Source organism: Malania oleifera, chromosome 12 (genome assembly GCF_029873635.1).
Source record: "Malania oleifera isolate guangnan ecotype guangnan chromosome 12, ASM2987363v1, whole genome shotgun sequence".
Lineage (NCBI taxonomy): Eukaryota > Viridiplantae > Streptophyta > Magnoliopsida > Santalales > Ximeniaceae > Malania > Malania oleifera.
The window spans coordinates 16,199,878-16,225,272 of NC_080428.1; the positions used below are offsets into that span (position 1 = coordinate 16,199,878).

Sequence of the window (25,395 nt, forward strand, 5' to 3'; positions counted from 1 at the left end):
TTGTATAGCCATGTGTCTTATGCACACTTCATATAATATTATCAAGAATGACATTTTAAAATGTAAACTTTGAAAAAAAAAAAAAAAACTTATATGATTTTATCCAACATGAGCACTACATTTTCATTATGGAATTTAAAAAGTTGTTTCTTGTTTATTTCATGTTGAAATTTATAAAAGAAAAAAAAATATTTGCACCATCATATGTTCTATGATGCCTACTTATATTTATCTTAAGTTACCAATCCTTACATTGTGATGCAATTCAAATGTACTTATGGTTTGAAGTTATCTGTATTACTGGACTTTTATGAACTCTTGTTTATAAGATATTTTCGCACTTTCACGTGTAAAATATGTATGCCGAAGTGCGATGTGAAATGTACACAAAAAGTGAGGGAGAGAACACGACTAACCCAAGACCTTAGATCTCCGAATAAAATTTGGTGTCTACAATATATATGTGCATTCTCATAAAAAATAAAAATTTTAAATTTAACTATTGCAATGAATAGCATTAAAAAAAAAACCCAAAGCATGATAATTGTTAAAGAAGAAGAAACTAAAAAATTTCATGCATATGATTTTTGCTTAATTCTATATGTTTGGACATTAAACTAGATTAACAATTCATTCATTCAATTAGATGGAAAAGTATTTTATAATTTTTTTACAATTATAAATTAAGACACATTTTGAGTTATTAACTTCGAATTAGAATACTTTGTTTTTTTAATTGAGTATAATGCATTTTTAATTTGAAATATATATGTCTGGTAAATCTCACAAAAACAACTTGTGAGATTTAATTGAAGGAAAAAGAGCAGGGCGAAACAGAACTCATAGGACCAAGCTGCGAGAATTGCCACGCGTCAGCTCACGTGTCATCTCCGAAGCAAATCTCGCAAGACCAAGCTACGAGATTTGCCACGCGTCAGCTCACGTGTCATCTCCAAAGCAAATCTCGCAGTTTAGTCCTACGAGATTTGCTTCGCCCACCTTGCCACACATCACCACCAGAAACACTGCACGTTTTAACAAATCTCACTGTACCAAACTACGACATTACGTAAGCACTAGACTAAAAAAAAATTTCCCAAATAGAGTATTATTTAATATTTTATTTTAAATTAATAATAAAAGGAGAAAAAACTCAAATTTTCATTGTTTGTTCTTCAAATTTAAACATGCAGTCTGATACATTACTATTGAGAGACACCACATGATCGATTGCTGCACATTGATGATGAAGTGTTATTTGTTTTAGAGCTCATAAAAGGTGTCTCATAAAGTTGAGACGCGCTTAAATACATACACATACATATACATACATACATATAACATAAAATATTCATTCTAATCGAACCAAACTGGTATTTTGACAAATAAATTAATAAACGCCATCCCTTCAAAATAGCTACAGGAAGGATAGAATAATTAAATTATTTAATTAGCCAGTGAAAATAAACAAAATAATATCATTGCGTCTGCAAGGAACTATGAGGAGTGCTGCACCAACTTTTACTTCCCTAGTTACCTCTAAGAACAGCTGCTGATTGTTAGTTAGCTAAGTCCGCTTCTGAGCTGCACAAGAAATGAGCTAATTTAACAAAGAAAAGCAAAAGTTCTATTTAAATATATAATTACAAATGGGTTTACAAATTATATGATTCATACAAATCATGGTTCTAACCACAGCTACACCAACAACAACATAAAGCAAGAACCTATGACAAGGCGTATTCTATTTTGAACAACACATGGGGCCTAATTCTAGAGGCACTCTCTGCTCCACCCCATCTTCTGGCTCTTTGAACTGTGTCTCCAAGTCAAATCCAAACCCACCATCACTCCCATATAAATCTCGATCCCAATGAGCTGCGAAACCATGCTTCTGGGCATTTTTAGGGGAGATTGGAGAGGGTTTGCAGGCATCTGTTAACCCTTCACCCACCCTTCGTTTCTTACAAGGAGAAGCCGGCGCTAGATGGGCATCAGGAGGTGAGTGCGACTGAGATGCCTTTGGCTCATCCTCAGCCACTGGTAACATTTCGCTAGCTTTGAGTGCACCGCCTAGTTTCTGCTGCTCCTCAATGATCTTCTGCAAGTACTTCCCCTGAGCTTCAATTCTCATCTGCAACTGCCTTTGCACCTGAATCAAGTCCTAGGATGAGTTATTTGCACAAATTCTAAGTAACCAGTGCAAAGAAAGTCCACATATTAACAATCACAAAACTTCAGGCTGTCTAGTTCACTAAATGTTAGGGCTGCACTTGGAACAATCATACGTCAAATCAATTTAATTAGGTTCCCTGAATAATGCTTGATTGCATAGAGAAAAAGAAGCAATACCTAAAAGAACCTACAAAAGCCAACTTGATGCTCAGGCAAAAGAAAGTCAACAGCCCTCATTCAAGATAATTATAATTAGGGTTCATTTAATCCTAGACGGGGTGGAAGCAAAGGAGAAGGTTAAGAGCTTCAAAGAATCAGCTAAGCAGCTTTTTAGCATTTCTTTCCCTTCGCCTCAAATTTTATCCTTTTAGAATGCAAACAAAGGCAAATGTCTGTTGTGCATAAAACCATATTGGCCAAATTACATCCACAACAAAACCCTATCACCACCCCCGCCCCAACATGCCATGGAGTGGGTTTATATCATAAATTTGGAATGTTACAGATCAAGTGTTCTATCAGTATCCAGTAGCAATCAGAACTTGAGACCAAACCTCCAGCTGTTCATGAAGACGCTTCTGAACCTCCATCTGCATCCTCAGCGCCTCATTTATTTGCATTCCCCTGAAGGATATACATATCTTAAATTGCCATATCCTAGCTAAATCTTTTCACATAATCATGAATAAGAGAACAGGGAATAAAGAAATATAACGATTTTGAGAAGAAAAATGAAGGAACTCACGGGGAGGAGTCCATGCTACACAGACTGTCTCCAGAACCTTTTTGATCTTCTTTAGAACCTAAAACTCAATCAAGGTTTTACATGTGTAAAGACATAAATATCAATATTTGAAAATCACTATTTGAAAATGAAATCATACTACTAAATCAGGAGAAAGTATGAGCCACCTTTACCATCAGCTGGAGACTCTGGCAAGTACTTTGCAAGGCGATACTTCTATACAAAAAGAATCAAGAAGACAAAATGCTCAAGTTTCAGAACTGCACAACTTTGTTAACAAAATACACATACATTATCTGAGATGATCAAACCTGCAAATGGCTCTTCACATGATAAATGGTTAGCCCAGGTACACCCATCACTCTTAAAACACCTTTAGGCGTTGCCCCTGAAAGAAAACAGAAGGGAAAAATAAAATCAAGTGAAAAATAATTCTACATGTATCAGCTAAGTTGATGCAATTAAGCTATTAAAGCAAAAGTTGCCAGTCAGGTCCTTATCATATCCAAGAAAGCCAGCATGGAATCTACCAATTTTACTCTAGATTACAACTGTAAATGCCTTATTGCCTTGAGAATCATCCAACCACCACCACCACCACCACCCCGCCCCCCCTAAAAAAAAGCTTCAGATACAAATACACTCAACAGTGATGCACATTGATTTAAAGTTCAGTGAACTTCCACAGCACCTGAAACGAAGCCAAAAGTGAATTGAGGTCAAAGTTCAAATTGTAACTACCCAGGATTAAGTACTGCCTTAAAACTTCCCCATGACCCCATACACTTTCACAGGATAATTCCACATTGTAATTGATAAAACACAATATTGGAAGCTACACTAATGGGAACCAACGGCTTTATTTGCTGATCTAGGATTTCCATACCATCATTTTCAAAAATAGAAACTCCCTCCAAACCCTCCAATGAGGTCGGATGAACATAAGATAAATCCCCCCCCCCTACTTTGTCACAAGAAATAGAAATGTACCCATATTGTCCAAAACTCATCCAACAACCCCCCCAGCACAGCCTGAATTTGATTAGTCCCCCTATTTCTTTACCTCCTTTCCTTTTCTTTCCCCGTTGCTACACCCAACCTCCTTTGTAATAGTCTTCCACTATACAAAGTTCTCCTTTAGAATCTCTCCTTAAAAACTTAGTCCCTGTCACACAAGAATTTTCTCTCTTTTCTTCAAACACCTTCCTCATTTTGGCACCCATACGAGCTGCCTTTCGACGAGCACACACCTTACTACCCTCAAATCTGTCAGAATTCAGACAAAAGACATCATCAATCTCCCACAAAATAGCTCCTGGTTTTTCACTTCTTACACTCCAACTTTTGAAATCTCTGAGGCAAGTTATATTTTTAACACCACGGTCTAATTCTAACTCTGAACTATCAATATTCTGAGTATGTTCCAGAGTTCGCTCAGCCAGATTTGAAATTTGGAGTGCTGGAGGATGGGAATGAGGCAAAGCATCCTCCTTCCACTGCTTGTTTCCTGAGATCTAAGGACTGAAATCTGGCCCTTCCCACTCTTGAGATCCGGCACCGATTTACCCAGTTCTCCATTTCCCCAACCAGCAACCCACTCTCACCATTATCCTACTGTATGGAGCCCAAAGAATGAAGACCTCCCTTAAGACTCCTCATTAGAGCCCAACTCAGATTTGCCTAAACCTTGGGCTTGCTCAAGTAAATGGCCCAGTTTATACAAAAAAGAAATACCTTTCTTTTCAATTAGTTGGGCTAGGTCCAATACTAGAAACATTCCTCCCGACCCAATCCTGTCCGCATCCCCCCCCCCCCCCCCCCCCCGGGGGGATGGTTTTAAATAAAGCCGCGACTATTATGTAACGCCGTTACGTAACGGTTTTTTGGGTTACCAATACCGTTACACACCGCAAAATCGGTGAGAAGAAAAATCACGGCCGTAGCGGCTGTTAAAGACTGCGACCGTTACGTAAAGGCCGTTATGTAACCGCTACAGAACTATTACACCTAAAAAATTATTTTATTTTTTACTTTTTCTTCCCACCCCTTTCATAAATCATTCTCAATATACCATGTGGCAAGAAGGGGAAAAGATTATAATGAGGATGATAATGATACACAATTTACTATTTCTTTAAATACTCACAATAGATGCATTAATTAACAATTTGAAAATGCTAGTTAGGAAAATATTTTATTTTGATAATGTTAATAATGTGATATTTATGTTTCATATTTTTCAACTTCAACCATCTTTCTTTTCTAGTTATTTTATATTTGTATTATTTGTATGTCTTATGTGTCTAATAGATTAATGGAGTGTATAATGTATTTTGTTCTATTAATTAACTCAGCACACATAAGAATTTATCACATATAAGAACAATGAGAAGTATAAATAGACACACACACAAGCAATTTTTCTATCAATGGTGGTTTAAAACAAATGTAAACGTGTTGCCCTTACCAAATAGCTTAGTTACTCGAACTAAAGGATCCAAAATACACTAAAACTCTTTCTAAGAAGGGCTAAAAGCTTAAAACATGCAAGTACGCTAATATGCACAAGGTTGTGCGTGCTTCAAAAAAATTCATGGCCGTTACACCCGCTTCCCATTATGTAACATCTGCTACTCTCGCTTCCTATTACACCCGTTACCGTTACGTTACGCTACCCACAACCGCGATTTAAAACCATGCCCCTGGGGCGAATGCAGCCCTAACCACCTCTAAGAAGAGCGTACCCCCGCCGGAAACCATAAGCTTCTTCCACAGACAATTCCAATTGGTTAGCAACGACTGCAATATTCGAAATTTGTGCTTAGTTATATCCCTTTCCTTCTTTAATATATATATATATATATATATATATATATATATAAAGGTCTATTCTGTTGTAGAAAACTGTCTTCACTTTCCATTTTTATATATATATATATATATAAAGGTCTATTCTGTTGTAGAAAACTGTCTTCACTTTCCATTTTTAGTCTTCCAAAGAATTGTAAAAATTTCAACTTATTTTCCAATTTTCCAAGATTTACATCAGAAAGGCAGAACATAAAGGGTTTGCTTAGGGGCCATTTGGTATCATTGTTAAAAATTACATAAACAAAAATCAAAAACTAGAAACAGAAACTAAAAACTAGAAACCAGCAACCTGTTTGGTTAATGGCTATAAAATTAATATAAATTAAAAACTTAACTAAAATAATATTCTTTTTGTTTTTAAATCAAATAATATTCTAAAAATATTATTAAAATAATAAAATTGCAAAATAATACAAATTTTAAAAAATACTATAATAAAAATAAAAATTATTATAATTATTTTATTTAATTGTTACACTTCCAAAATTTACTTTAGAATGAAATTTTATTGGACATGACACTGAAAAATATTAGAAAGATTTTGTAATTGACTTTGTTATTATTATTTAAAATTTATATATATATATATATATATATATATATATATATATAATTTCAATTACATACAAGTTCACATGGTCATTTTATTTTAATTTGAAAGTGTACAAAATGCCCAGTCGGGTCAGCTCAAGTGGTAAGGGCGAACTTATGACTTTGGAGACCTCAAGGTCACGAGTTCGATTCCCCCTTGAGGCATTACGCCGGTGAATTACCAGGGGTGCGTCAATGGGAGAACGGGTCCACAAGTTATCAAAAAAAAGAGGTGTACAAAATGAATGATTTAATCCAAAAGAATTATTTTTGGATATTAAAACTTCTGGAAAAACAACGAAAACCATAAAATCTGATTTCAATTTTTTTCGCAAACAACAAAAAATCAACAGTAGAAATAGAAGACTGACAACATAAACAAACACATTTTTATAATCTACTTTTTCACTGTGCAAAAACAAATATAGAAAATAGAAAACAGCAACAATACCAAACAAGCCCTCAGTTATGCAAAACAATTTTCATTTTTCATTTCTAGATTTCAAAACAATTACAAAAAAGACACCTTTTGTTTTCAATTTTTCAAAAATAATATAAGAAATCAAAAACCCATAAAACAATAAAAAGATGTTATCTAACTCTTCTATACAAATTATAAAAATTGGAAAACAAGGTGGGCTTGTTTGTAATTATTTGAAAAATTGGAAATGAAAAATAAAACTATTTATCATTAGTAAATATTGCCAAGTTGTTTTTCATTTTTTTTACACAAACATTGCAATACTATAAAATAAGTTAGCTTTTTTCAATTCTTCAAAAAATTCAAAAATAGAAAATGAAAACACTTTTCCACACCTAATGTAAGACAATCAAACTAATAGAATATAATCTTTTTAATAGCAAAAGAAGAGTGAATTAAAAAAATCAAGAGCTAAAGGAGAACAAAGAGCCCCAAAGGAGGCAAAAAAAAAAAACAAAAAAAAAAAAAACAAAAACAAAAACCAAAAACAAAACAAAAGAAAAAACCTATCGAAAAAAAAAAAAACCAAATTAAGAAAACCCCTTCGTAAAACCTTTCCACCGTAATTAATTGAATGCAGCAAGTTTGCTAGCGGCTGCTGTCCCATTTTCACCTTTCCCTTCCCATCATCCAAACCAAACTTCTTGACCTCCAAGATCTAACCACCACAAACCCATCTTATCCAATAATTGTTGAGCTTCTACATCCTTCTCATTAATCTCATCCAGAGTGGGGATAGGAGTAGGCAAAACACTGATGTATTTAATTTCTATACAAGTTTTGTCATACTTTCACTCTTATTTTTATGCTAGTTTGTGTTTAATTTTATTATTTATTAGAGTTTTGATTTGTTTTGTTTATTTTTGTTTAGGAATAAATAAATTAAAGGAGTTATGGGATAAGGAGGAAACTTTACTTTTCAAATTCAAATTCCCTTCATCAAGAGTCCTTCTCAAACTCAAATTCCTCTCCCGAATTTCATGAAACTCCCTTCAGTATTTGGAGCATAACTTTTGCTAGAAAACTCCAAAAAAGGCGATCTTGGTATCTACAGAAAGCTACGAAAAAATCCCAACACTTTCTTGTGTAAGATTTTCGAAGATGGCAAGATCTCGATAGAGCAAATCGCACATCAAGGCGGCGCAAAAAAGGAGGGGATTTGGATGATCTTGGTTTTGGGGAGATAAGAAAGGAGGATGACCAAAGCTTTATAAAAGGAGGGGATTCGAAGCTAGGAAAAAAGAAAAGGAGGATTTTCTTCACCATTAGAGAGGAATTCAAAGCTTAGAAAAGAAGAAGAAGAGAGAGGCCGAATTAGAGTTGTTGACGATTGAGATTCTCGATCTACATACAGTTTTCTTTTTAATTTTTTCATCTTCTCTTTGTACAATTTGCATTATGAATTCTAGAATTATTATGGGTTGTTTTAATTCTATTATGAGCTAATTGCTATTGCTAAGGCTACAATGTAACCTCTTCATGACAATTCTAAATCTTATTTCTATGTGATCATAATCTTATCATTCCTTTTGAGTATACATCATTGAATTTAATGTTTTCAATTATCTGGCCAATAGTTGAATGATTTGTTGTGCATGTTAATTCGAGAGATGATGCATGTAGTTTAACTTCGTATGATGCATGCCATGAATTGAACGAAAGACAGAAATGTGTCAACGTGATTTGTGCGGCTTTTATGTGAAATATTATTAATCTTAATGTACTCAAATGCTTTTAAATTTGCATAGACATATCCCGGGTCATCGTATTATGGGTAATTCTAATTCTACTCGAGAGAGGGTCTTAGATAAGTTAGAATATTTTGCCGTTAAATAGGATGATAAATGATTAATTGCATGTTTAGGATTTGGGATTGGATTGGTTAGGTGAGTCGGATGCCTTAGTGTTTTATTATTGGATCTTCTTCTTTTTAAGTATTTAGTTAATTTAATTTTATTTGTTTTTATTTTATTTTTCAGATTCAAATCCACCACTTTTCTTGATTTTCAAATAATTTAGAATTAGAACAATTTCAATAGTTAATGGGTAAATAATCCTCGTGGGTTCGACATCCTTCTTTATCACTATATTACTAGTTACGATTTCGTGCACTTGCGAATTTTCACAACAAACACCATCCCCTACCTGCTCCTTAACCAGTTGTTCATAAATCATGCTAATACCCTCTAAACTAGGGGTGAGCATAATTCGGTTAAAACTGAATTAACTGAGTAAATTCAGAAGGTTAAGTTTGGTTAAAAAATTATTCGGTTCAGTTCGATTTTCATTTTTGTTAACAGTTTCGGTGTTGATTTTCGGTTCATTTTTTGGGTTCAATTCATTTGGCTAAAATTTTATTTATCTTTATATATTATATATATTAAAATATTAAATCGGTTAAAATTGGTTAACCGATTTAACCAAAATTCGGTTCGGTTTTTGAGTTCGGTTAAATATGGAATTTCGGTCGGTTTAGTTAATGAGATTTTTTAACTGAAATTTTTCGATTAATTCGGTAAATTAACCAAATTAACTGAACTGACTGACTGCTCACCCCTACTCTAAACCATTGGCATCGCCATTGACACATGGGAAATATAGCCAGCAACATCAGAAGAATCTGTCACATAACCAAATTATTCCCAAAACTCATCCAATAATAGTCTTCCATCACAAAACAACCATCGAATTCACTCTCATAATCAGAAATATCACCCCAATTTTTAACTTCCTTTCCCTTCTCCCTTACTGCCCCTGCTGGAACTGGAATCTGTTTTTGAACTTTGAATCATTCAAAGCTTCCTTCTACAATAATCAGTGTACATATTTCTTTTTTAAAATTTGCTCTCCCAAACAAGCATAGATCTTAATGGGCTTAACCGCTTCGCAATCCTTCCCAATGACCAGAGACTAATCCTCTCCATTAACTTCTGCAACAACACACTGTACCTTCGGCTTCACTCTTCCATTCTTCTTCCCATCAGCCAGAAGCTCATCTTCTCCATTAACTTCCTCATCAGCAGACCCTACTTTCTACTTTACTCGTCCATTCAAACCTTTCCCCCTTGCGGACACACCTCATTTGAAGAAATCTGCCCTTCCTGATCCCTACGGATAGTCCCACAAACAGCATCCTCCAACTGTTGAAATCTGTAAAGTCCTAAAGCATTAACTCTGTCCTTTTCCCTTATAGCTGAGAGCATTTTGACAGAATGTACAGAGATTCCCTATCACAGTTCACTTATATCTGAGGGAGAATGGTCCGCCGAACTCCTAATCTCCCCTTCTCCACCTGCTCAACTTCACTTCTAGCAAAGACTCCAAGGCGTACCAGCTTCCCCATTCCTACACTGGATATGCCCCTCACTGCTCTTAAAATTGAATCCCTAAAATTAGGCTTAGAAATAAGTTTTGAAGGATGGAGCTCACAACTAATAGGAATCATGGACTAGCCTCCAGTCTTAGTGGGCTGACCCACAGACATATCAGACCCATAAACTGTAATTTTTAGAGTATGGCCCAAATGCAAATTGCAAAGTAAATTAATAATTCCAGATCTCCACACTGAGCTTGAGCTCTTTCATTCCTATCTTAAAGTCTTCATCCCACAAATCCTAGCTACCTCAAAACAGACGGAACCCTCAGCAGCCCTGACCCTCCACCTTTGTCCCACCACTGACCTTCCTGATATCACTTTTTTCCAACTCCAGCAAGCAAGATGATCGCAAGACTGACACATGATCATATAAGAAGAATCAGAAGATTTACCCTCAGAATGTACCAACAACTGTAACACCTCCATGTATGTCCGCCAACTTATACCATTCCCATCTAAACCTCCAGGAATGAAAATAGAATACCCCTTAGTAAACAATTCTAACCACAACTCCCAAGTATTTTCCATTCTTATTAGCCTTTATTGCAACCCAAAACTGAACCTTGCCAAACTTTCTCTAATGAAAAAAGTGGTTCAAAGTTCAAACTTGAAAAGACCGAAGACAAGCACTCACATACCATCATGCTGCCAAATTTGTATTTTGACCCACTGGTTCCTCAACTGAGATTTCTCTTCCAAAAGAAGAAACCTACTTCCCCAACTTTTTCCAAACGCAGAATGAAAGATTTCCTTTCAATCAGTACACAGGAAGCTCTAATCTATTTAAACCCATCAAGGTGGAAAGAGGAAACCCAAAGAGAGGGCAAGAACCATAACAAGAGTAGAAAGCCTTGAGCGCAATATGTTGCAAATAAATATAACTTTCGTAGGATTATTTAGAACATAGAAGATTTGGTCATTAGTGAAGACAATAATACTCCCTTTAAAGAGTTCATAGCAATGATTTTTAGCTATTTTTCTGAGATATGATTGCTTATGCGGCTGATGTTGATCGTTTTCCTTTAAAACATTTTTTGCAACATGTAATGCCTACAAAATAGAGCTATTATGAGATTACTGTGTTTTCAGAAACATTTAGGGCCTATTTAGTTGAAGAAAACAGTATTCATTTTTCATTTTCAATTTTTCAAAAATTTACAAAATACTGATTGAGCGTAGCTTTACCATGAAGCACAATTTAATATCTAAAATTAAAAAATTAAAAATAAAAAGGCATTGAGCAACATAACTCAAACACTGAAAAGAAGATACCCACTATCTGGTCCACCAAGTTGTGTAATGGCATCCACAAAGCGATCATGAAGATCTGAAGTCCATCGCAACCGCTGCTTCCCACTTCCCCCACTAGGAGTTGAATTCTTCAATGCAGATCCACCCAAAACTCCAACATTTGTGCATTGTTCATCATGAGGCACTATGCTTGCAGTTGAAATATTCTTCCCATGAAACATGTTGTAAACACTGCAATTTTTAAGATACCATTTTTCATTAGGAGATTCACATTTTACATGGAAACTAGATACAGATACACATGCAAGCCAACCTATCTTTTCAATAGCATGAATAAACATTTTCCACAGTTATCACAGAACAGGAATCACTATGACTGCATCTACCCATCCATCACAAAGGGAAAACTGAATAACACCACAGCTCTGAACAAACCTCCACCCCGCTCACCAAAAAAAAAGGGAAGGCCAGTGCAGCTGGTGTTAGCCAAAATTAGAAATCACTAATATACTTTATCCAGAAAACTTTACAACAGCTACCACATTTATCCTGTCAAATGCATAACATTGATTTCCTAAGATTTTGGGTCCACTTATCAGACAAAATCAAAGCAAAGGGTATTTTTGCACTTCAATTATAAACTTCTATAAATTATTACTAGTACTTGTACCGCCCGGGTGTAGTGAAAAGTGGGCAAGGGTAGGCTAGGTCATCGCCCAAAAGCAACGCGCCGTGTCGGCGCCCAGGTACAGTGTCAAATATGCGAGGGTTCCTGCATCATTCTGGACGTGGGCAGATAAAGAAGTTAGTTTAGGAAACTAGGATTAGATTAGCAACTTGGAATGTAGGGACACTTAAGGGTAAAAGCACGGAAATTGTAGACACAATGATCAGAAAAAGAATTAATATAATTTGCCTTCAAGAAACTAAGTGGGTGGAGGAGAAAACTAGAGAAATTGATAAATCAGGATTTAAACTTTGGTACACTGGAAAAGAAAAACATAAGAATGGAATAGGAATTATTATACACAAAAACTTAAAAGATAGCATTGTTGATGTAAATAGAGTAAGGGATAGAATTATAAAAATCAAGATGCTATTAGGACAAGAGATAATAAATATAATTAGTGCTTATGCTCCTCAAGTTGGCTTAACAGAAAATCTTAAGAGACAATTTTGGGAAGATATGGATAGTATTATACAAGGCATACAAGGGATTGAGAAAATATTTATAGGAGGTGTTATGAATGGACACGTTGGAAGGGATAATAAAAATTATGAGAGGATGCATAGAGGATATGGATATGGAGACAAAAATGAGCCTGGGGAGATGATTTTAGACTTCGCTATGTCATATGATTTTAGTATAATGAATAATTGCTTTAAGAAGAAACAATAACACTTAATAACCTTTAAAAGTTGATAAAATAAAAGTCAAATGGATTTTTTTTTAACTAGGAGGGTAGATCGTTTATCATGCAAGGATTGTGAAGTTATTCCAGGTGAAAGCCCTAACCACACAACATAAAGTCTTAGTGTTAGATATATGTATTAAAAAATGGAAGAAAAATGATAAAATAAACCAATGTAAGAGAACTTAGGTGATGGAACCTAAAAGAAGAAAATATAATAAAATTTAAAGATAAAATGATCAAAGATGGGGATTGGATTGTAGAGGTTGGGATAGATAAAAGTACTCTTTAGAGTAGATTAGCTAGCTCTATTATAAAGGTAGCAAAAGAGATTTTAGGTGAATGAAGGGGAAGATTCTCGAATAGCAAAGAAAGTTGGTGGTGGGATAAAGATGTACAAAAAGCCATAAATACCAAAAAAATTTGATATAAAACGTGGCAAAAATATAGAAACGGGGATAACTTTGAAAAGTATAAGGAGGCAAGAAAAGATGCAAAAAAGACTATTAGTGAAGCTAAATACAGATCATTTAATAGTTTGAATGATAGATTAGATACAAACGGGGAAAGAGATACATTTAAACTTGCTAAAGCTAGAGAAAGGAAGAGTAAGGACTTGGGAAATGTAAAATGTATAAAAAGTGAGGATGATATTGTCTTGGTTAAGGACTAAGACATTAAAAAAAATGACGAAGTTACTTTAGTAAATTGTTTAATGAAAACCAAATAGAAGGCTTAAACTTAGAATTGTCAAATAAGGAAAAGACTAAAAATATGACATTTATTCGCAAAATTAGAGTTAACGAAGTTAAGTTTGCACTAAAAAAGATGAAAAATGAGAAAGCTATAGGACTAGACAACATCCCATTTGAAGTTTGGAAATGCTTAGGTGATAAAATAATTATATGGTTAACTAATTTATTTAATACAATTATAAAAACTAAAAAAATGTCAGATGAATGGAGGAAAAGCACTTTAATACCTATATACTAAAATAAAGGAGATATTCAAAATTGTAAAAACTATCGTGAAATTAAATTTGAGTCATACGATGAAACTATGGGAAAGGGTAGTTGAACAAAGATTAAGGTTAGAAACGAAGGTATCAGAAAATCAGTTTGGTTTTATGCCTAGGAGATCTACCACAGAAGCTATATATCTTTTAAGAAGATTAATGGAAAAGTTTAGGGTAAAGAAGAGGGAGTTGCATATGATATTTATTAACCTTAAGAAAGCATATGATAGGATACCTAGGGAAGTTCCACGATAAGTTTTAGAAAAAAAGGGTGTATGTAGTAGGTATACTGATGTCATTGAAGATATGTACGATGAAGTAATGACTAGTGTAAGGACTATAGATGGAGAAACTAGAGAATTTCTAATCACCATAGGTGTACATCAAGGATCTGCTTTGAGTCCTTATCTTTTTACTTTAGTGATGGACCAATTGACTAAGAGTATTCAAAAGGAGGTTCCATGATGTATGTTATTTGCAGATGATATTATATTTATTGATGAAACTGGGGACGAAGTAGAGGCTGAGTTAGAATTATGGAGAGAAGCTTTGGAATCTAGAGGCTTTAGGATAAGTAGAAATAAGACAGAATATATGAAATGTAATTTTAGTAATGACAAGAGAAATATTGAAGACAAAGTTAAACTTGATGATGAAGAAATAAATAGCACTTATAGATTTTGATACCTTAGATCTATTATGCAAGCTGAAAGAAAAATTAAAGATGATGTAATGCATAGAGTTAAAGCAGGTTGGGTAAAATAAAGAAGTGCTTCATGTGTGCTCTGTGATCGTAGAATACCCTTAAAATTGAAAGGGAAGTTTTATAGGACAGCTATAAGACCAACTATGCTATATGAATCGAAATGTTGGGTGACGAAGAAACATAATATCCAAAAAGTAAAAGTTGTCGAGATGAGAATGCTTAGATGGATGAGTAGTATAACATTGAAAGATAAATTAAGGAATGAACATATTCGCGGTAGGTTAGGTCTAACTCCTATAGAAGATAAGATAAGGGAGGGGCAACTCAAATGGTATGGACACTTGCAACGTAGGTCACATAGTGCACCAGTGAGGAAAAGTGAGTTAGTTACTATGGGGAGCAGTAGAAGGGGTAGGGATAGACCTAAAATAACTTGGAAAGAGATAATGAGTAAGGATTTAATATCCCTAAATCTGTCAAAAGAAATGGTCCATGATCGCATAAATTGGTGGAAAATGATTCATATAGCTTACCCCACCGAGTGGGACTTGAGGCTTGGTTTTGTTATTGTTGTTTGTACTAGTAAATTTGTCATGTGCATTGCAGGAACTAAAATTTTCATTGAAGAAAAATACGAAAAAGTATATTAAATAAATTATAAGTAATTAAGATGTAACCAAAACAATATTCCTTAAAAACAAAAATTATACTAAATAAAATCTAAATTCAAAACTTTTTAAAAGTTAAGGAGCCATTTGAAATTGCAGTGGAAAATAATAAAAATGAAAATCAGACACAAAAACTAAAACTAAAAATTGAAAACCAACAATTTCATCACCTAATATTTCTAAAACTAAAATAGATTAAAAAACTAATTAAACAAATGGTCGTTTTTTACCTTGAATAAAATAAAATTTAAAAAAAGTTATTTAAATAATAAAAATACAAAAATAAAATACATATTCAAAAATATTATAATAAAAATAGAAATTATTATAATTACTTAATTATTTTGCTTCAAAACTCACTTATTTAAGTGCTATAAGAACAATCTTATTGCATATGGACAGTTAAAAAATAGAAAAAATAGTTTTAAAATGGCTTCCTATTCTTTTCATATATTTAGAAATTTTATGGTTATTTTCATTTCAATTATAGCCTAAACACCTAGTCATTTGATTTTAACTTTAATTAAATTAAGCATAAATGAATGACTTAAACCACAAAAGTTAATTCTAGATTTTAAAGTATTCTAACAAGCTTATTAAAACAATTGAAAACCATAAAATTGAGTTATAATTTTTTTTTTCAAGAAAACATAACTGTCTCCTAATGCTATTCAAGCGAAATGGCCTATGCTAAGAGGGATATCCCTAAAGCCTGCAATCCTATATCAAAAAATCAAACCTCATATTACTAGGTCCCCTAGAGACCCCTAATATACCCTTGAAACTGCTAAATAATATGAAATCAGCCCCAACCACCTATCGTGGGCTTTGCTGAAAACACCAACTTACCCATCAAAAAAAGAGTGACGAGGAATTTGGGCCATAAACATGTGACCCACCATCTCCTAGAACCTCTGAATCTAGAAAAACCAAAAGAAAGAAAGACACTAATAGACAATTCTTCACAAAAGCTATCTTCGAATTCCAAATTATAATTTGACCCCCTAATGCATCCGAGGAGGGGAGAACCATCCAACCTTTTCCCTTTGGTTCCCCATCAAAAAGGCCTCAATTTCTTGAAGTTTAGTGCCCCAAAGGAGTAGGATTTCATGTTTAGTCTTATTAATTAGTTCCATAACAATTCTTCTTCTACTACCTCCCCTTAAACCCCTAATATTCAAAGATAGGATCTTCATTTGTACTCCTAGAGACCGGGAGAACCTACCTCACTTCTACAAAGCTAATCACTCCAACTCCCTACTCAACTTCTTATCTTTTTTCCTAACGTCAAGCTACTCTATTCATAGTCCAATCCCCCCTCCCCCACCCCCCCCCACAAAAAAAAAAAGAAACTAGAGTTCAGAGGAGACCAACCCAACTTGTCAAGGAGATGTTGGGCATGTTAGTGTGCCCTCTCAAAAGGTCAATTCTAGAAAACCCAATGCTAGACTCCTTATGGAACAAAGGTGACAAAAAAATTTGTTTGAGGCACCATCAAATCATGGAGAGTACTATCAAGACTTTATTTACTTGGTGAGCCTCTGGGTGATCATTGCCAAAGTGCAATTACAAATTAGAAAAAGGTTTGATGGCCGATGGATAATGGCCAGACTCTTCTCAATTTGAAACACCAATTGGAGCAATTACCAATATCTTTGACCTCTCTGTCGAACTCTACCCCTTCAAACCTCCCATCCTCTTTTCTAAATCAACCTCCAAATCACATTCGATTGTCTTTGGTTCATCTTTTTTTTTAGACAAACTACCATTCTATTGCAAGTGCTCAATCAGCAACCCATCATTTTTAGTTTCATGAGAATAGAGACTCTAAATCAACCCCTTCAAAAGTCTAAGAAACATGATTCTCCTTCAATCTCCTCAATCTACCTCTCTTCTTGCCTTGTGATTTGATCTTCTGCCTCCATCTTTGACTTATCAAGCATACACAAGTCTTCATCCTACAAAATCCTCATACTCTAGGACTAGCATCTGCTCATTTTGATTGTTAGTGGTAACAATACTCAAAGTATCCATGGTTCTATCATGCTTATCCTTGTTAACACATGCCCAATTAAGCTAAGCTTTAGGTGTGGCATCCTAATTGGGCTTGAGAGGCCCAAGCATCAGCGCCTCTTTATAACTCGTATGGTCTCCTCCTACAAGCCTATACCATTACCATTAGCTCTTTGGGCTAGAATCACTTGAATACCTCCTTCGAACCCAACCTCCAACACCCCCCCCCCCCCCCCCCGCGACCCCCCAGGGGGCAGTGTTGGGTAAGAATCCTTGAAACTAGGGCCTATTTGAGCTAGGTAAGTTATTCAAATTTTTTGAAACCCTACCCAAAGTGGGTATAGGCCTTCCATACCTACTCCCATGTGACTACTTTTGCCATTACCAACAACTCCCCTTTCATGATCCACCTTGTCAGAAATCTTTAATGGTATGTGATGCTAAGCTTCCAATCTTGAAAGACCAGCCACAGTCCAAGCATTGCTCTAGACGTCTCTCCTCGACTTTCTTAGGTGGTACTTCCCAAAATTCTATCCAACCCAATGCTTCCATATGTAAAAAAAAATCCTCTAGATGGCCCTCTTAACAAGTATCCTTTCCATCAAGACGAATCTACCAAAGGCTTTAACTCTCAGGAACACCAAGATTGCATGGTTGGGTGCCCTAAATATCTTCACCCAAGGGTTTTCTGTTTTCGAGAAAAGAACCATTTTCATCTCTTTTGACAACGGGAGATGCTCCTCATTTGTCACCACGATAGAGAAGAGGTGTCTCTTGGTCTTCTCTTTAACCCTTCAGTACTCCCTTTCTCCTTGAACAAGACCATTTAAAGCTCAGTCTTGATTGTCCTAATTGCTGAATGATTCCAAGCCATGAGGAAAGCACTTCTTGTTGCACATTAAGGAAAAAGAGCAACCAAAGAAGGTTTTGACGTGAGGATCTTTGATGAGAGATTCTGATTAGGGGTGCATATTAAAGTAGAAGCATTTCTAGTTGTAAAAAGGAACAAAAAAAAATAGTAAGAGGGTCCGACATGGGGAACTCTGGTGAAGGTTACTGCATTCAAGATGAGTTTTGATAGAGGCATGATCACAAGGAAGGTGGGATGGGGTTGAGAATTCCGGTGGAGAGTTTTGGAGAAAGGGTTCATGGCAAAGAAATGTCTAATGATAGGGAAGTGGCTTAGGTCTCACCCATTTTTTTTTTAAAATTATAGAGCAGCGTATAAAGCTTTTAAAAAAATTGATAATACGTTGTTGTGATTGGTTTTATTATACAGCAAGCCTTATATCTCATAGTTTTATATAAGTGTGCTATTTATGACCGACAGCACTAATAAATGTTATTTTTTCTTATTTGAAGAAAAATCAATCAAGCAGAGCACGAAACTTCATGAAATAGTCCATATAACCATGAGAAAAGTCCAATAAAGTTAGGGTTGAAGCATTGATCTATTACGCAATTGGCTTGGTCAAAAACAGTAGGCTGTTATGCAATAGATGTTTGTACTTCGTAGTCAGGTATTTGGAGAAGTGCATGCAGAACAATTGGTTGATGTGAAAGGCATGTGAAGTTAGGAATTTTTACAAAGTTAGGGGCACACTTAAATACTACAATGTTTTATGCTAGCAAAATCAAGAACATAGTATTGTACAGACAGAAAGGTAGATGGAATGAGGTAAGTAGGTAAGTATACAAATATAAATATGTTTACATATTCTCAAGGAGTGAACTTTCAAAGACAAATGGTTATATACAAGGAGCAAATAAAAATAATACTTTTAGACAGAAAAAATAATGCCTGATGTGCATTGATTTCGGTGTAACCCGTCCGGATATTTATTTCACATCATAAGCAGAAAAAGAAAAGAACCTTAAAAGAAATGAGTTAATTAATAACAGAAAAAATCTTAAATAAATTGTTTCCTTTTGAGTTCAGGTTTCTTCAAGTAGTTCAAAAGCAGTGGACGAGTACATATAGTAGCAGAATCACTACAAAGAAAAAAAATTAAAACAGAAAAAGACAAATAGCTCAAAGCAAAGAAGTGACATTGTCACCCTTTAAATACAAATTTATTTTTTTAAAAAAAAAATTAACTTCTATTTAAACACAAAAGATTCATATTTGGCGTCCCATAGAAATACCACCAAAGAACAAAAAAACTAAAAAAATACTCTGCATACGGTCATTAATACTGCATGCCTAAACCCAAAGGCGGACAAACATTTACAATATCCAAGGATTCCTAGGCTTTTCAGCCGCTTGCATCTACGGAGAAGTTAATTAATACAACAATCTCTTTTTAAGAAAATTTAAGGCATAACCGCTGTTCCTCAACCAAATTGAAAAGCAAAAATAATAAAATCCAAGATTTACCTACTGGGAATCGCACTACAGATTAGATAAAAGATCTAAGAGGTTTGGACCTTCCAGGCCTTGTCAGCTGCTCCTAACACTAATCCGGAGACGGGTTTCGACTTGGGGCGCCGCTCATCATTCCAACTCAAACAAAAAGCTCTCAATCTAAAAGCATTGAAATCGCCGTCGAATAAAACCTTTACAAAAAAGAAAAAAAAAAAACGACTTTCGAGCACCAAATTCAAACTGCTGAAGAGGAAAAGGCCGAACCGTAGAGGGGCCGGGGTGAAGAGCCCTCCAGGCAGAAACGATATGCTCGAAAGTTGAAAATTGGGTTGCAGAAAAGGATTGAAAATATAAGGAAACGAAGGGCAGGTGAAGGAAAATCGCAGCTAGGGTTGGGGATTTGGTAAGAGAGAGAGAGAGGATGTAGACTAGCGGAGATGTTCTTCGCTTCCCCTTGCCTTGGGGATAGCGTACGGCAGACGGATGAACGCTATTCGGGAAAAAAAATTATACAGTAATCCTGATGTGCCAATTCAACGAGTTGAATTGATTCCTCAAGCAAGATTTATGAGTGATATTAAATAGTCATACCATCAATGTTCATATTACTTAATTAAAAAAATTTTAAACTTACTATTTATATCTTAAATGTGCTAAAAAGAAGCATATAATAAATTTTAGTAAATATAGTTATTCATAATGAGAGAAATTTAATAAACAACGTAATAGTATGTGTTTTAAAATTATGAAAGTCTTTTCAAAGTCTGTGAACTAACCTTTTAATATTTTTTTTCCTCAAAATTTGATATTTTTAAACAAATTAACATAGACACTTAATAGAATCTTTGTGTGACCAAGTGCGATAACTATATTTGATATGCATAAAAAAATAAACACACACACACACACACACATTTTTTTTTTTTATCTAATTTTGGTAGGAGTGAAGTGTCAAACCCTTGAGTTGCTTGACATTCTCAAGGCTCACGATGTTGATAACTCATGTGCTAAAGCAGTAGTTTAAGAAGGCATGTCATGGGTTGTCTTGACATTCAACGGTTGGTTAGTCTATGTTGCTAGAGAGGAAGCATATATAGATGCTAAATTGCCTACTTAACATGGTCAAGGATAGGCGTGGTTGGAATCATGGTCCTTTACAAGGTTGCTTATGGTGGTTGGTTTCGGTTGACATAATTTGGCAATTAACTTGGTTGTGTCAAGTGTTTCATTGACATGTGGAGTTATTGGGACAAGCAGTAAGTCATCGTTAAGGAGAAACTATGCTTTAGATAAAGTGTTGACCTATAGGCAACTTGTAGTGTCAATGTCAAATGCTTGCAGTGTTAACATGTCAATTAGACAAGGCAGCTTTTTGGTAATTTCTCCTTGTAATTAACAAACAAACTTGGTTGGTGATAAATTAGTGGGTTAACATCTAAGCATGTTTTTAGCCACTTGTTTGTAAACATAACTTGCTTTAGCCTTATTGGCAAATGGTGGTTGCGTCTAGCATAACCTAGATAGTTGGGTTGTCAACTGCAAATCCTAAGCAATTGAGGGTGTTAATTATGTATTAATTTAACATGTGGGTTGTGACGACCTGAAAATTTATCTACTTTTTTTTATGCATGAAACTCTGATACCATATATAAACCACCCGACCCCCAAGTGGGTTACTGGGTATAACTGTCCATAAGCTATATTACAATACAACGGAAGCATAATATACATACATCCCATATCCAATACATACCAGAGTACTATTACCATCATAATACAAAAGTATCTCTCTCCCAAAACCACCCATATAACCCAAGGTACATAAACATATCTATACACGGATAAAATAGCAGTGTCTCACCGGCACTAACTTTAATCCCCAAATCCACTAATGCTACCTGGAGCTCTCTAAGCTCGCCTCTCTGGATTCCCTGAAATGTTAAAATATTTATTGGGGTGAGACACCTCTTGGTAAGTTGGAATAAAATATTGTCAGTGTGTGGCAACATAAGTTTAAATGAATCAAAATACATTCATTTAATAAATAATTTAACTGAGAAATAATGAAATATGTACTCATATCCATATATATATATATATATATATATATATATATATACATACATTTGCAACCATATATTTTTCTCTGAAAATATGTATATGCTTAATACGTTTTCTTGGGTTCGAAACCCAACATGTCTGTAAATGTAGTTTCATCATGTTTGTAATGAGGAACCAACCTGAGTGGACATTCATAGATCACCGCCATGTAATCACCCCACATGAGCGGATTGTGTGACCTGAAAGCGGGACTTAGTCATGGTTGGCCCACCAGACTAAGTAAAAACAATTCTTGTCTATAGTACGATTAGCCCACCATAGCCTGGTCCGGACCCAGGGGCAATCAACAACTCTCCATAGGTCCAATCGACTTCCAATACCAACACTCTCCCTAAGTAATGTGGTTGCACTGACTCATTTCCTAACAATGGTACCGTGCTCTCAAGTACATCACTAGTCTATCAAGGTTCTCATTTCCACAAGTTCCATGGTAATCTCAATATCAAAAATATCATATCTATATAAATCACATTTCTCAATATCAAAATATTGTATCTGTATTTTCAATATTTCTCATAAGCCAGTATAAATCACATCCTGTCATAAAATATTCCCACATGTTAACTATAAAATCATATTTTATCATTTTCACCATATTTGCCAATATAAATCACATTTCATCGTAAAATAATCTCACATATTAAATATACGGTAACAAAACCAATACTCATGCCACATAAATTTTAAGTAATATTTCATAAATTAGTAATTTTCTAGATAAATATATGATATTCCAAAACCAGTATTTTCAAATGCCGGATACATTAGAAAAATCATTTACATTATTATCATTTTCTCATGCTTTAAATTAATCTATTGATTCCCAAAATGTCTGACATAATTTATTCCTCTTACCTATTTCCTATAAATATGCCTGCACAAATCTTGAAACAGTGCCTGTGGCATTCGAACAAAACCCTGTATCCATATACCCTAATTTAATCAGCTCAATCTCAGAATAATAACCTTTTTAACATTTCCTAGGCCCACACATTCCCAATAGCTGATTAAACTTTAAAACGTCTTACTTACCCTAATTTTGGTGTGGTGCTTAGAACGTCTAAATCACAAAATCGCTCTAGTTAAACTACAAAGAAACATCGCCAGGATCCCGAAATGACGTTTCTCCTTTGATTCGGGCTTATATCGAGTGAAAAATCGAAGAGATGAGAGAGAGAGAGAGAGAGAGAGAGAGAGAGAGAGAGAGAGAGAGAGAGATGGCCGCAGCCTAGAGAAAGAGTGAGAGAAGAAATATTATAACCTAAAAAATGACTTGGAACCTATTTATAGGGTTCTTTCCCTACACAAAACTGTCTGTCAACGGTTTAGTTTTTAAACAAACCAATTTTTACTGTTTTACCCTTACCTGACTGCGGTAACTCAAAACCGTCGACGGTTTTCTAAGCACCACGAAAACCGTTGACAGTTTGGCCTTACACCAAACCAATTCCTCCTTTTTCTTACTTACTATTATTTGTATCATTTTTCGGGTCTCTATATTCTCTCCTCCTTATAGAAATTTCGTCCTCAAAATTTTCCATTTAGCACTTGTACCAATATTTGAGGAAAATCGCAGAAATTTTATTAATTACCCTTGTGGAAGAGGAATATCATGGTTATAATAGAGGTTGTGAGAGATTACAATCAATCACATAAAAAGAAAACTCTCCCAAAACCCTACATAATCTAGAACCAAAAACACTAACTTATAACCAACTATCCTACACTGTACACGACAAAAGTCAAAAACAATTATTTACCTTTACCTTTATCAGTTCAATGCTGGGTCTTGTTGAACAGGTGTGGATATCTTTAATGCATTTTCCCCTCAAATTCCCATGAAACTTCCTCAACTGCGTGATTGCACCATAGTACTTTTACCAATGGGATCCTTTTTGTGCGTAATTCCTATTCCTTTTAGTCCATAATTTGAATGGGCACCTCTTCATATGATAGGGTATCTTTGAGTTACAGGGTTTCATAACTAATTATGTGTGAAGGATCTGGGATGTACTTCCTCAACATAGATACATGGAATACGTCATAGATCCTAGATAGTGCCAGAGGTAACACTAACCTGTAGGCAACTGGACCAACTATTTTCGATATCTCAAACGGTCCAATATACCTAGGGTTTAGCTTACCTTTTTTCCCAAATCTCATAATTTCTTTAATCGGTGCAACTCTCAAGAACACATGATCTCCTACACCAAATTCCAACTTTCGTCGACGTGTATCTGCATAGCTTTTTTGTCGACTCTGGACAATCTTAATTCTGTCTCAGATGAGTCTGATTTTCTCAGAAGTCTGTTGTATTATTTCTGGCCCCAAAATCTATTTTTCACCAATTTCATCCCAATATAACGGGGATTGACACCTTCGACCATACAACGCCTCATATGATGTCATCTTAATATTGGCCTGGTAGCTATTATTATAAGCAAACTCAACTAGTGGCATATACTGGATTCAACTACCACAAAAGTATAATACACAGGGCGACAACATATCTTCTAATATCTATATAGTCCTCTCTGTCTGTCCATCGGTCTGAGGATGAAATGTTGTATTGAATGTCAGCTGAGAACCAAAGGCTCCTTGTAAACTCTTCCAAAATTGAGATGTGAACCGTGGGTCCCAGTTAGATACGATGGACACTAGCACTCCATACAGTCTAACTATCTCCTACATGTATATCTTTGCCAATCTACTCATGGAGTAGTTAACTCTGATGGGAAGAAAATAGGCAGTCTTCATCAATAAGTTAACGACTACCCAAATGGCATCTTGTCCATGAAGTTCCAGCGATAACCCACAAACAAAGTCCATAAAAATATGCTCCCACTTCCATTCGGGGATGTGAAGTGGTTGTAATGGTCCCACCGGTCTCTGATATTCAGCCTTCACTTGTTGGCATGCCAAACATTGCTCTACGTATTCAGAAATTTCTCTCTTCATATTGCTCCACCAGAAGGATGCTTGCAAATCTTTGTACATTTTTGTGCTTCCTAGATGTACCGTATATAGGGAACGATGCGCCTCTTCCAAGATAGTCCTTTTAATTTTCGCATCATCAGATACACACAACCTGCTACGAAACCTCAAAGTTCCATCATCTGAAATATTAAAATCGGCTCCTTGTCTACTTTGCACTTTATCCACAAACTTTATCAACTCCACATCTTTCATCTGGGTAGTCTTAATTTTTTCCTGTAAAGTGGGCTGAATTACAAGATTGGCAATGAGTGCCTAGTGATCTCCCTCTATCATCTCCACACCAAGTCTTTCTAAATCTATTCTGATCTGATGTTGTGTCACCACTGCTGATATTGAGGCACTTCTTGACTTTTAGCTCAAGGCATCAGCTACCACATTAGCCTTCCCTAGTGGTAACTGATGGTATACTCGTAATATTTGATCAGCTCAAGCCACCTCCTTTGCCTCATATTTAGCTCCTTCTGCGTGAAGAAATACTTTAAACTTTTGTGATCTATAAATATCTCACATTTTTCACCATATAAATAATGTCTCCAAATCTTCAATGCATATACCACTACTGCTAATTCCATATCATGTGTTGGGTAATTCTTCTTGTACTCCTTGAG

General features: G+C 35.1%; 1 protein-coding gene across 20 annotated transcripts; it reads right to left on the minus strand.

Annotated features, from left to right (window-relative positions):
• Positions 1-1,604: 1,604 nt before the first annotated feature.
• Positions 1,605-20,252, minus strand: LOC131144062 (myb family transcription factor PHL7-like). 20 transcript variants are annotated; one of them, XM_058092410.1, is made up of 9 exons: positions 19,934-20,201; positions 19,682-19,828; positions 12,161-12,272; positions 11,516-11,721; positions 3,232-3,308; positions 3,088-3,136; positions 2,921-2,978; positions 2,730-2,799; positions 1,605-2,152 (listed from the first exon to the last, which is right to left on the minus strand). In XM_058092410.1, exons 4-9 carry the CDS (start codon positions 11,709-11,711, stop codon positions 1,745-1,747), a joined length of 858 nt encoding a protein of 285 aa, XP_057948393.1. In that variant the 5' UTR covers positions 11,712-11,721; positions 12,161-12,272; positions 19,682-19,828; positions 19,934-20,201; the 3' UTR covers positions 1,605-1,744. The 20 variants fall into 20 exon arrangements, with proteins under 20 accessions (XP_057948393.1, XP_057948405.1, XP_057948399.1 ...); XM_058092422.1 differs by having other exon boundaries at positions 3,094-3,136; positions 19,682-20,231; XM_058092416.1 differs by having other exon boundaries at positions 19,732-20,223.
• Between the last annotated feature and the right edge of the window lie 5,143 nt (positions 20,253-25,395).

What these genes read in the sequence shown, in the direction of transcription:
- LOC131144062 (XM_058092409.1), bottom strand. Translation starts at nt 11,711, where the DNA reads ATGTTTCATGGGAAGAATATTTCAACTGCAAGCATAGTGCCTCATGAT. An exon ending in ATGTGAAGAGCCATTTGCAG is followed by an intron (nt 3,137 to 3,231) that starts GTTTGATCATCT and finishes CTTTTTGTATAG; the next exon opens with AAGTATCGCCTTGCAAAGTA. An exon ending in GTCTCCAGCTGATGGTAAAG is followed by an intron (nt 2,979 to 3,087) that starts GTGGCTCATACT and finishes ATTGAGTTTTAG; the next exon opens with GTTCTAAAGAAGATCAAAAA.